The 13876-nt window shown below is 52.4% G+C and overlaps 1 protein-coding gene across 1 annotated transcript in view; it reads left to right on the top strand.

Annotated features, from left to right (window-relative positions):
* Positions 1-800: 800 nt before the first annotated feature.
* The window catches only part of STKLD1 (serine/threonine kinase like domain containing 1), a 42704-nt gene continuing 29628 nt past the window's right edge, over positions 801-13876 (top strand). Inside the window, 7 exon segments of the mRNA XM_083161118.1 lie at positions 801-1113; positions 2249-2335; positions 7926-7970; positions 11448-11522; positions 12179-12283; positions 12814-12884; positions 13743-13858. Coding sequence (XP_083017244.1) covers positions 865-1113; positions 2249-2335; positions 7926-7970; positions 11448-11522; positions 12179-12283; positions 12814-12884; positions 13743-13858 — 748 coding nt within the window. The 5' untranslated portion in view covers positions 801-864.

Genomic DNA, 13876 nt, shown 5'->3' with positions numbered 1-13876 from the left:
TATAATAGTGTGTGGGGCGCAGCGAGGTACCGTGCCCAAAGCATGTTGAGCGCAATGAGCTATGAAAAGGGACGCGGTACACTTATACAGATATGTCGACATGGACAAACACCTTTTTCAAGTGTAGACCATGCCACTGTCAACCTTTTATTGGTGCCAACCTCCTGCAATTGGCGACTTGGGGTATGTCAACCATTTATAGGTTTCAACGTAGTCACTGTCAACCTAGTCGTGACTGTCGGCCCACTATCCCAGAACTGGTGCGGTACCCTGTACACACTAGGGAGCCAGTTTATTTACACATATGGAGCCAGATCGATGCACTAAGCTTCAAAAGTGATCAAATGGAGAGTGATAAACAACCAACCAATCAGCTCCTGCCTGACATTTTTCAAACACAGCCTTTACCATGGCAGGTAGGAGCTGATTGGCTGGCTGTTTATCCCAGGGTTGCCGACTTTAAGATTCTCCTCTCCGGGAGAAGCCCGGAGAGGAGAGATTCAGCAGCCACTCAGGGGGCGGGGCTTGCTAGTGACATCACTAAGCCCGCCCCATGCTGGTAAAGCAGCTAATTCACGGATCTCCGTGGAGGGGGCGGGGCTAAAATGACGCGAATGTGCCGTTTTAGCTCCGCCCCCTCCTCTGAGACCCGAGGATTGCGGCATTTTAATGCCGCAATCCGGGGGTCAGCGGGGGTCCCCCCTGAATCAGGGAGGGTTGCCCACCCTTCCGGGGGCCGGGAGGGGGTACCCGAAATTCCGGGAGGGTCGGCAACCCTGGTTTATCCCTCTCAATTTTATCACTTTTGAAGCTTCGTGCATCTGGCCCCCTCTGTCCTGCTGTCACCACGCCCCGCCCACACTGATGAGTGACACCGCCCCCCTGCTGGGAGACAGCTGTCATTGCTGCTTATTGGCAAATACAGAGCTCAGCGGCGCAGTCAGTGCGCATGCGCGGGTCGGAGGGCGCCAAGACCACGCCCCAACATGTGAGCACCGGGTATCCATGGCAAAAAAAAAGGACGCTGAGCAGGACGGGAGCCGATGTGGTCATATCACCACGGTATTACAGCTGCTGCGCGGTCACTGCGAGTCCGGGATGGACAGATACAAGGTAACTGCACCTCAGCTTCATATCATGTACCTAATACTCCATACATGTCACATGTAATCCTCCCTGTGTCATGTCATATGTAACACCCCCCCCCCCCGCATCGTGTCACATGTACTCCCCCGCTCCATGTAACATGATGTAATCCCCCTGCGGCATGTAACATGTAACCCAAACATCATGTCACATGTAACCTCTCTGCATCATGTCACACGTACGCCCCCTCTCCATGTCACATGTATGTCCCGTTATCCCCCTGCCTCATGTAACCCCCACATCATGTCACATGTAACACCCCTGCATCATGTCACATGTACTCCCCCACTCAATGTCACATGTACTCCCCCACTCCATGTCACATGTAATCCTCTGCATCATGTCACATGTAATTCCCCATGTCATGTTACATGTAATCCCCATGTCATGTAACATGTAATCACCTGCTCCATGTCACTTGTATCCCCCCTCTCCATGTCACATGTAATCCCTCGAGCATAATGTCACATGTAATCCTCCAGAATAATTTCACATGCAATGCCCGCACCCTATACTGGGTTGGGAAGCGGTCATCTATTAGAATGAACTTAGGTCTACAGTCATTAGGTCGACCCCACTAGGTCGACTGGCAGGAAGGTCGACCTGACTTAAGGTCGACATGGGCCAAGGTCGACATGACTTAAGGTCGAATTTGCATAAAGGTCGACATGAGGAAGGTCGACTGGTCATAAGGTCGACATGGGTTTTTCACTGTTTTTTGATCCGACATGTGCCGACAGGCGGTATTTCATGCCCTACCATCCACTAGGGCGTGGTGGGAGAATAAAATAGTGTGCCGAGCGCAGCGAGCGCACCGATTCTCGTTGCCAACTGTGTCCATGTCGACTGTGTCGACATTCGGATAAAAAACAGTGAAAACCCCATGTCTACCTTATGACCAGTCGACCTTCCTCATGTCAACCTTTATGCAAATTCGACCTTAAGTCATGTCGACCTTGGCCCATGTCGACCTTAAGTCAGGTCAACCTTCCTGCCAGTCGACCTAGTGGGGTCGACCTAATGACTGTAGACCTAAGTTCATTCTGACAGATGTACCGCTTCCACTGGATTCACATTCCTTCCTGACACATTTTCCTCCCAGGTGCTGGAAGAATGGGGGGCCGGAGCCTTTGGGGTGACCTGCCTTGTGGAGGAGCTCGGATCAGGACGGAGATTCTCTGTAAAGAAGGTCAGAGAACCTGTTATTTATCTGTACACCAATAGTAGTGACATGGACGCCCTCCTCTGACTCCATTATCATACCTGTATGCCTATATATATCTGTAGTCAGTCATTGCCCGCCCAGTAACTGTACGAGCTCACCATCATCTGAGTGCGGTCTTCTACTACTGGTTGTATCACTGGACATTTGTGCGGAGTAGGTGAGTAGGGGTGTGGCGGGTATAGCATGGGTGAATAGGGGTGTGGTGGGTATAGCATGGGTGAATAGGGGTGTGGTGGGTATAGCATGGGTGAGTAGGGGTGTGGCGGGTATAGCATGGGTGAGTAGGGGTGTGGTGGGTATAGCATGGGTGAGTAGGGGTGTGGCGGGTATAGCATGGGTGAGTAGGGGTGTGGCGGGTATAGCATGGGTGAGTAGGGGTGTGGTGGGTATAGCATGGGTGAGTAGGGGTGTGGTGGGTATAGCATGGGTCAGTAGGGGTGTGGCGGGTATAGCATGGGTGAGTAGGGGTGTGGTGGGTATAGCATGGGTCAGTAGGGATGTGGCGGGTATAGCATGGGTGAATAGGGGTGTGGCGGGTATAGCATGGGTTAATAGGGGTGTGGCGGGTATAGCATGGGTGAGTAGGGGTGTGGCGGGTATAGCATGGGTGAGTAGGGATGTGGCGGGTATAGCATGGGTGAATAGGGGTGTGGCGGGTATAGCATGGGTTAATAGGGGTGTGGCGGGTATAGCATGGGTGAGTAGGGGTGTGGCGGGTATAGCATGGGTGAGTAGGGGTGTGGCTGGTATAGCATGGGTGATTAGGGGTGTGGTGGGTATAGCATGGGTCAGTAGGGGTGTGTTGGGTAGGGATGGCCATCGTTACCATTGCCATCGATGGTTGCCATCGATGGCAATTCTGCAACAGGCCATCGATAGTGCTAAACTGCAATGGATGACCATCGATATTTTTACATATTGATGGTCATCCATTGTGTTTGATTGATTGGCCTGTGGGCCAATCAAAACACAGGGGCGGGGCTTCGTGGGTGTCAGGGGGCAGAGCTATGCTCCGTGTCCCGGCACTTTAAAAAAAAAAAAAAAAGGCAAAACATCGTTTTGCTGTTCCATCGATGTAGGGAAACCATCTGGTCGATGGCCATCCCTAGTGGTGGGTATAGCATAGGTGAATAGGGGTGTGGTGGGTATAGCCTGAGTGAATAGAGGTGTGGTGGGTATAGCATGGGTGAGTAGAGGTGTGGTGGGTATAGCATGGGTGAAGAAGGGCGAGTATAGCATGGGTGAATAGAGGTTCGGTGGGTATAGCATGGGTGAGTAGGGGCAAGTATAGCATGGGTGAATAGAGGTGTGGTGGGTATAGCATGGGTGAAGAGGGGTGGGTATAGCATGGGTGAAGAGGGGCGAGTATAGCATGGGTGAATAGAGGTGTGGTGGGTATAGCATGGGTGAGTAGGGGCGAGTATAGCATGGGTGAATAGAGGTGTGGTGGGTATAGCATGGGTGAAGAGGGGTGGGTATAGCATGGGTGAATAGGGGTGGGTATAGCATGGGTGAATAGATGCGGGTATAGCATGGGTGAATAGATGCGGGTATAGCATGGGCGAATAGGGGTGGTTATATCATGGGCGAATAGGGGTGGTTATATCATGGGCGAATAGGGGTGGGTATATCATGGGCGAATAGGGGTGGGTATATCATGGGCGAATAGGGGTGGGTATATCATGGGCGAATAGGGGTGGGTATATCATGGGTGAATATGGGCGGGCATAGCATGGACGAATAAGGGCGAGCATAGCATGGGTGAATAGGGGCGGGTATAGCATGGGCAAATAGGGTCTGGTATAGCATGGGTGAATAGAGGTGGGGATGGCATGGGTGAATAGAGGCGGGGATGGCATGGGTGAATAGAGGTGGGTATGGCATGGGTGAATAGAGGTGGGTATAGCATGGGTGGATAGGGGTGGGTAGAGCATGGGTAAATAAGGGTGGGTATAGCAAAGGCGGGTATGGCATGGGTGAATGTGGGCGGCTATGGCATGGGTGAATGGGGGCGGGTATGGCATGGGTGAATGGGGGCGGGTATAGCATGGGCGGATAGTGGCAGGTACAGCATGGGCGAATAGGTGCGGGTACGGCATGGGTGAATAGGGGCGAGTATAGCATGGGTGAATAGGGGCGGGTATAGCATGGGTGAATAGGGGCGGGTATAGCATGGGTGAATAGGGGCGGGTATGGCATGGGTGAATAGGGGCGGGTATAGCATGGGTGAATAGGGGCGGGTATGGCATGGGTGAATAGGGGCGGGTATAGCATGGGTGAATAGGGGCGGATAAAGTATAGGTGAATGGGGGTGGGTATAGCATGTGTGAATAGGGGCGGGTATGGCATGGGTGAATAGGGGCGGGTATAGCATGGGTGAATAGGGGCGGATAAAGTATAGGTGAATGGGGGCGGGTATAGCATGGGTGAATAGGGTCGGGTATAGCATGGGTGAATAGGGGCGGGTATAGCATGGGTGAATAGGGGCGGGTATAGCATGGGTGAATAGGGGCGGGTATAGCATGGGTGAATAGGGGCGGGTATAGCATCGGTAAATAGATGCGGGTATAGCATGGGTGAATGGGGGCGGGTATAGAATGGGTGAATAGGGGCGGGTATAGCATGGGTGAATAGGGGCGGGTATAGCATGGGTGAATAGGGGCGGGTATAGCATGGGTGAATAGGGGCGGGTATAGCATGGGTGAATAGGGGCGGGTATAGCATGGGTGAATAGGGGCGGGTATAGCATGGATGAATAGGGGCGGGTATAGCATGGGTGAATAGGGGCGGGTATAGCATTGGTGAATAGGGGCGGGTATAGCATCGGTAAATAGATGCGGGTATAGCGAGGGTGAATGGGGGCGGGTATAGCATGGGTGAATAGATACGGGTATAGCATGGGTGAATGGGGGCGGGTATAGCATGGGTGAATAGGGGCGGGTATAGCATGTGTGAATAGGGGCGGGTATAGCATTGGTGAATAGGGGTGCATTGTGGGTGAATAAGGGCACCCCCCCCCCCACACACACAGTTTGCATGCACAAGGAGCGGTGTGAAGCGGCGCAGCCTAGGAGGTGTGATTGGTTGGACCACTAGGGCACCAGCTGGTGTTATTGGCATGGGTTACCCGTGGGGAACGCAGGCCCAGGTACAGTTGGCACCCGTGTTTCCAGATATTTTGCGTCTGTACTAGAGCAGTATACATGTGAAATGAATGTGTGTGGGAGCCTATGACGTGTCCTCAGACACGCTGGCGTTCGCTAACATGTATGCACGTGTCACACTAGTATGTTACTGCGGAACTCTGCTGGGTATTACCATTGAATTGCAGTTAACGCCGTGTCCGCTTACAGCCACCAGACACAATGACACAGATGCCGCTTCCACGTGTCAGACATGTCCGTGTATCACCTGAGTTCTCATTTACATCTAGAAATGAAAATTAAACAGCATTTGTGCTACACAGGGAAGGGCCGCTCCTCGCTGTGGGCCGCCCCTCGCTGTGGGCCGCCCCTCGCTGTGTGCCGCCATTGCAGCACAAGTGCGCTCACCTAACGGGGATTCCCTTCTGTGTACACCCTAAGTCTCCCCCACCCTGTCCCAGTCGGAATAGAGATCAACAAATGGATCCAGAGTGCATGGAACCTTAGAGCATAAAATATATTCAAGTAATATTTAATAAAAATGCCCTCAGGGCAAAACAGTGTGCATACGGATTTTACCTGACAGGTCAGTGAATCAAAATAGATCAGTGGTTCCCAACCTTTTTTCTCTCCCGTACCCCTTGATTAAGATTTTCATTTATAAGTACCCCCTCCTCTCAATTTGAACTATCCACAGTACTTACAAGTGGAGTGGAAGTGAGCGGTATGCGTGTCCTTATATTAAGGAGTAGTGTGTGGTCAGGAATTGAGTCGCTCTGTGTCTGTCCGCTGGCTGTGTACTGTCTCCAGGGTTCCTGCTAATGCCTGTAAGATTAATGCCGCTGCTTCCTCCACCTGTGGCAGCGCAGGTAGCTCCCAGTGGATTGCTGATCGGGCAAAAATATGAGAAGACGCTAATGACGATGCAGACAGAATCATAAGTGATGTAACGTGATTCGTCTCCATGGCAATGGGAGACTTATCCTGGAGACTTCTTCTTCTTCCGCCATTACCAATATTATTTTCAAGTACCCCCAACTGATCTGCAGAGTACCCCCAGGGGTACTAGTACCCCAGGTTGGGAACCACTGAAATAGATAAAAAACCATCCTCTTATCAGATACACATAATAGTCAATCAGACAATATGGATATCCCCACTGAGATTATTATGACCATCCCCTCAATACAATGTTGGACCACCTTTTGCCCTTAATACTGCACAGATTCTTCTTGGCATGGACTCTATGAGATGTTGGTAGGTGGTATGAGGAATTTGAGACCATGGACCTTACAAATTTGTACTGCAATCAGATCTGAATAAGGGCCCACTGCAAATTCCAATTCCTTAAGATTTTATTGTACTGGATCCAGCTGCCTGATCTCATCCCACAGATTCTCAATTGGATTGAGATCTGGTGATTGTGCAGCCAACTAACAAGGTAAACTCCCTGTCATACCCTTCGAACCATCTGCGGGCAATGCCAGCTTTATGACAAGGAGCATTGTCCTGCTGGAAGTATCCATCCCCGGCAGGGTACACCATTAACATAACAGGATGTACTTGATAACACTTAAATACCCTTGGCCATTCACACGTTGTTCCACAGGAATCAAAGGACCCATACAATACCAAGAAAACATCCCCCAAACCATAATATTGCCCCCACCAGCTTGAAGTGTTGGGGCGATGCAGTTGGGGTCCATGCTTTCGTGCTGATTTCTCCATGTTCACACCCTGTCATCTGCATGGTGTAATTGAAAATACGATTCATCGGACCACATGACCCTTTTCCAGTCATCTACTGTCCAATCGTTGTGCTCCTTTGTGAACTGGAGACGTCTGCTCTTGTTCAAGGCAGACAGTAGAGGCTTTCGAACAGGTCATCGGCTTTCATATCCTATACGGTGTAATGTGCGGCAAACATTTCGTTCAGAGACCTTCGCAGTTGCTCCTTGATTGAGATTCCCCGCAATGTGAGGTACTGTTGCTCTTCTGTTGGACTGGACAACTCCTGCAAGTCTCCTTTCAGATCGAGCATTCAGTAGCCTGTGAAGACCACAAGCCTGACGATGAGACCCGGTTTTATGCTTGGTAGTCCATTCTCTGTAAACAGTAATAACTGCTGATCTCGAACACTTCACAAGTGCAGCCGCTTTGCTGATACTGGTTCCGAAGGTTCGAGCGCCTACAATCATCCTCCGTTCAAACTCTGTTAAATAATGGTTGGAATTGATCCTTCACTGCATTCCCTTTTATAGCTCTCTCGCCCTCTAGTGGCAACAACGTGAAGTTAAGGCCGATCTGCGTATAAGTGCCAAGTGATCATAATAATTTGGCCACTCAGTCTATATCTCCTCTCCCCCGCTGGGCGTGTTGTGACCGTAACCCCCAGGATGTCTGTTTTCCAGGTGGAGTGCACTGATGAGCGGGAGGGAAATCTCGCCCTGGAGGAGGTAAGTGTCCATCGTACACTATAACATCGCTATTACTGTATATAACCAGTTATTGTTTCTGTCTCGCGCATGAGGCATGAGGAGCGGGGGAGGTCAGTGGCTGGGGAGGCACCGGCTAGTGTCAGGGCCAGAGTTACACATACATACAGTACATACATACATTCATACATACATGGCAGTGAGGTGTGGGGAGGTCAGTGGCTGGGGAGGCACCGGCTAGTATCATACACAGAGTTACACACACATACATGGCAGTGAGGTGCGGGGAGGTCAGTGGCTGGGGAGGCACCGGCTAGTATCATACACAGAGTTACACACACATACATGGCAGTAAGGTGCGGGGAGGTCAGTGGCTGGCGAGGCACCGGCTAGTATCATACAGAGTTACACACACACATACATGGCAGTGAGGTGCGGGGAGGTCAGTGGCTGGGGAGGCACCGGCTAGTATCATACACACAGTTACACACACATACATGGCAGTGAGGTGCGGGGAGGTCAGTGGCTGGGGAGGCACCGGCTAGTATCATACACAGAGTTACACACACACATACATGGCAGTGAGGTGCGGGGAGTCAGTGGCTGGGGAGGCACCGGCTAGTATCATACACAGTTACACACACATACATGGCAGTGAGGTGCGGGGGGGAGGTTAGTGGCTGGGGAGGCACCGGCTAGTATCATACACAGAGTTACACACACATACATGGCGGTGAGGTGCGGGGGGGGAGGTCAGTGGCTGGGGAGGCACCGGCTAGTATCAAACACAGAGTTACACACACATACATGGCAGTGAGGTGCGGGGAGGTCAGTGGCTGGGGAGGCACCGGCTAGTATCATACAGAGTTACACACACATACATGACAGTGAGGTGCGGGGAGGTCAGTGGCTAGTATCATACACACAGTTACACATACATGGCAGTGAGGTGCGGGGAGGTTAGTGGCTGGGGAGGCACCGGCTAGTATCATACACACAGTTACACACACATACATGACAGTGAGGTGCGGGGGGGAGGTTAGTGGCTAGGGAGGCACCGGCTAGTATCATACACAGAGTTACACACACATACATGGCAGTGAGGTGCGGGGGGGAGGTTAGTGGCTGGGGAGGCACCGGCTAGTATCATACACAGAGTTACACACACATACATGGCGGTGAGGTGCGGGGGGGGAGGTCAGTGGCTGGGGAGGCACCGGCTAGTATCATACACAGAGTTACACACACATACATGGCGGTGAGGTGCGGGGGGGGAGGTCAGTGGCTGGGGAGGCACCGGCTAGTATCAAACACAGAGTTACACATACATACATGGCAGTGAGGTGCGGGGAGGTCAGTGGCTGGGGAGGCACCGGCTAGTATCAAACACAGAGTTACACATACATACATGGCAGTGAGGTGCGGGGAGGTCAGTGGCTGGGGAGGCACCGGCTAGTATCAAACACAGAGTTACACACACATACATGGCAGTGAGGTGCGGGGAGGTCAGTGGCTGGGGAGGCACCGGCTAGTATTATACACAGAGTTACACACACACATACATGGCAGTGAGGTGCGGGGGGGAGGTTAGTGGCTGGGGAGGCACCGGCTAGTATCATACACAGTTACACACACACATACATGGCGGTGAGGTGCGGGGGGGGAGGTCAGTGGCTGGGGAGGCACCGGCTAGTATCATACACAGAGTTACACACACATACATGGCAGTGAGGTGCGGGGAGGTCAGTGGCTGGGGAGGCACCGGCTAGTATCAAACACAGAGTTACACACACATACATGGCAGTGAGGTGCGGGGAGGTCAGTGGCTGGGGAGGCACCGGCTAGTATCATACAGAGTTACACACACATACATGACAGTGAGGTGCGGGGAGGTCAGTGGCTGGGGAGGCACTGGCTAGTATCATACACACAGTTACACATACATGGCAGTGAGGTGCGGGGAGGTTAGTGGCTGGGGAGGCACCGGCTAGTATCATACACACAGTTACACACACATACATGACAGTGAGGTGCGGGGGGGAGGTTAGTGGCTAGGGAGGCACCGGCTAGTATCATACACAGAGTTACACACACATACATGGCAGTGAGGTGCGGGGAGGTCAGTGGCTGGGGAGGCACCGGCTAGTATCATACACAGAGTTACACACACATACATGGCAGTGAGGTGCGGGGGGGAGGTTAGTGGCTGGGGAGGCACCGGCTAGTATCATACACAGAGTTACACACACATACATGGCAGTGAGGTGCGGGGGGGAGGTTAGTGGCTGGGGAGGCACCGGCTAGTATCATACACAGAGTTACACACACATACATGGCAGTGAGGTGCGGGGGGGAGGTTAGTGGCTGGGGAGGCACCGGCTAGTATCATACACAGAGTTACACACACATACATGGCAGTGAGGTGCGGGGGGGAGGTCAGTGGCTGGGGAGGCACCGGCTAGTATCATACACAGAGTTACACACACATACATGGCAGTGAGGTGCAGGGAGGTCAGTGGCTGGGGAGGCACCGGCTAGTATCATACACAGAGTTACACACACATACATGGCGGTGAGGTGCGGGGAGGTCAGTGACTGGGGAGGCACCGGCTAGTATCATACAGAGTTATACACGCATACATGGCAGTGAGGTGGGGGGGGGGAGCCACCGGCTAATATCAGGGCCAGAGTTACACACACATACATGGCAGTGAGGTGCGGGGTAGATCAGTGGCTGGGGAGAGTTACACACACATACATGGCGGTGAGGTGCAGGGAGATCAGTGGCTGGGGAGGCACCGGCTAGTATCATACACAGTTACACACACACATACATGGCAGTGAGGTGCGGGAGATCAGTGGCTGGGGGGGCACCGGCTAATATCAGGGCCAGAGTTACACACACATACATGGCAGGGAGGTGCGGGAGATCAGTGGCTGGGGGGGCACCGGCTAATATCAGGGCCAGAGTTACACACATATACATGGCAGTGAGGTCCAGTGGCTGGGGAGGCACCGGCTAGTATCATACACACAGTTACACACACATACATGGCAGTGAGGTCAATGATTTGGAACTCGTATCTGGAAGTAACTTTTGCTCTGCCTCATATCTATTCCTCCATGTATGGCTGACCACAGGGGGGCGCTCTTACTATGAGGACTGTGATGTGTATGATACCCCAGCTGGCACATTACACAGGTAGACGATGTATTCTCCCTTACGTAAGTAGTGACTGCAGGATTACCGAGGCGTGCGCTGTGTTACCGACACATTATGGGGCAGAGCACGGGTGGCTGCAGCAGCCAGATATGAGTACGTGCACCACTGTCATGTCACAGGTAAACGCAGATCAGGGTGTTGGCGAGGTGCCCTAGAAGGGGAGGGGCCTATATTCAGGATTTATGACATCATATCTGTACATTTCATGCTGTCTATAGTCCTGCTGCTACATGAGATCTGTGCAGTTATTGCTGTATTGTGTCTGTACCCTGTAGGTGAAGTCACTGCTGGGGTTACGTCACCCCAACATCTGTGCGTATAAGGAGTGTTTCCTGGCCTGGGACAGTAAGGTAGGTGACCCGCAGATAATCACCAGGGATGTACTTACCTCAGATGCACTCACAGTACATCTCTATCTGCTGTATGCGGAGCTGCTGCACTGCAGGCGCGCCAACGTACCCGAGCAGTGCTGACAGGGAGGGAGGTAACAGGGAGCTGCGGCCAAAGCACAGACAGGTCGCGACTCTCAACTCGTACCCAGAAATATAGCGCCGGTATGGCGTACATGGTTGCTGCGTAAGGTTTGGTGACCGCAGTCAGGCCTATAGTGTGTGATGACGTGACAGGCCCCATGTGATACACAAGCAGATCATCCTATAACACAACGATTCCCCTTCTTAGTGGGGCCGTTGTACCACACGTGCGGCAGGAAGCAGGTACTAGGCGCCGTATTGCAGGAACCAGGATCATCCTCTGGTCCTAGCGACAGACCCCAGTATAGGAAAGCCAGTACTATTGGTGCAGACACACCGGCCAATCACATCTGCCGATGTGGCCATTCCCACACGGGTGGATCAGACTATACCCCGGCAGTAAATCCCACTTCCTTTCAGAGGCCATTGGCCATGTAGATGTTCTGCGTGGCGGCGATGTTCTGCATGGCGGATGATGTAGGCTATGTGATGTTACAGGGAGCTGATCCCATTGTGCGTCTCTCTCTCTGTAGATATCCTCACTGTCTTGTTGCCTGGTGATGGATTACTGTGATCACGGGAATCTGGCGGGAATCGTGCACGTCCGCAGAGAGCAGGGGACCATCACAGATGAGAAGGTAAGGTGTTTCTACAATCTGTGTACTACATCGTGCGTGTCCTGCCCATCACACTTCGGATGCTTTGTGCTTATGATCCATCTCGCACATACGCAATGTGTAGGACACGCATGTGCAGTCATTCCATAACCGCTCCATTCGCGCATCCTCCAATTAGCGGTTACATCGGAATCCCGCCCTTACTTCGGTTCTGCAGTTTTGCAGCGCTGCATTTCATTGTCTGTAGAACATCGTCAAAACACGGCCGTCCATGCCAGCGCAGATGTGACAAAAGCTGGTGGCAACACGACATGACACACTGATATCTGGTTAGCCACCACCTTGTTACCTCCCAGCTATCCTGCTAACCTGTCCTGCATATACTGTCACCCTCTGATTTCCTCCTGTGTACCCAGTTGTCAGGGAATGCTGGGCTTTGTAGTCCTTTGTTAATGAACCACATTAGGGTGTGTAGCTCCTGTTGGGTGAGAGATCCGGCCCCGGTGGACAAGGTTTGCCTGCGCTCATGTATCTTCCACCTCTCCTTCCAGATTATTCAGCGGTTCCTCGGCCAGGTGATGAGTGCGCTAGTGTATATCCACAGTAAGAATATCACCCACAGGTAGGTGTCCGAGCTCTGGGTGTCCTTACTAACCAGTAGGGGCGGCACGCTAACCAGTAGGGGCGGCACGCTAACCAGTAGGGGCGGCACGCTAACCAGTAGGGATGACACTCTAACCAGTAGGGATGGCACACTAACCAGTAGGGATGGCACACTAACCAGTAGGGATGGCACACTAACCAGTAGGGACGGCACACTAACCAGTAGGGATGGCACACTAACCAGTAGGGATGACACTCTAACCAGTAGGGATGACACTCTAACCAGTAGGGGTGGCACTCTAACCAGTAGGGGTGACACTCTAACCAGTAGGGGTGACACTCTAACCAGTAGGGATGGCACACTAACCAGTAGAGGTGACACTCTAAGCCAGGCAAGGCAAACCTGCGGCACTCCAGATGTTGTGAAACTACAAATCCCATCATGCCTTGCCACAGTTTTGCTATAAGGTATTGTTAAAACTGTGGCAAGGCATGCTGGGATTTGCAGTTTTACAACATCTGGAGAGCCACAGGTTGACCAGGCCTGCTCTAACCAGTAGGGATGGCATACTAGGGATGACACACTAACCAGTAGGGGTGGCACGCTAACCAATAGGGATGGCACACTAACCAGTAGGGACGGCACGCTAACCAGTAGGGGTGGCACGCTAACCAGTAGGGGTGACACGCTAACCAGTAGGGATGGCACACTAACCAGTAGGGATGGCACGCTAACCAGTAGGGACGACACACTGACCGGTAAGGTTGACACACTAACCAGTACAGGTGGCTCACTAACCAGTAGAGATGACCAGATACAGAAAGAGGAGGTACTTACAGTATACAGGTGCTAAGTGTCCGTCCTCTCTCCCTGCAGGAACATGAAGCCCAGTAATATCCTGCTGAGGAGCGAGGACGTGTTTGTCCTCAGTGATTTCCTCCCGGAGGTGCTGGCGACAGATGACGCCAAGATGAACATAAGGGTGGATGCGGGTGAGTGGGCAGAGCTCT

Source organism: Crinia signifera, chromosome 9, assembly GCF_055691185.1.
Source record: "Crinia signifera chromosome 9, ASM5569118v1, whole genome shotgun sequence".
In the NCBI taxonomy this organism is placed as follows: domain Eukaryota; kingdom Metazoa; phylum Chordata; class Amphibia; order Anura; family Myobatrachidae; genus Crinia; species Crinia signifera.
Note: the sequence above shows the minus strand (reverse complement) of the source record. Positions and strands in the feature narration are given on the sequence as shown.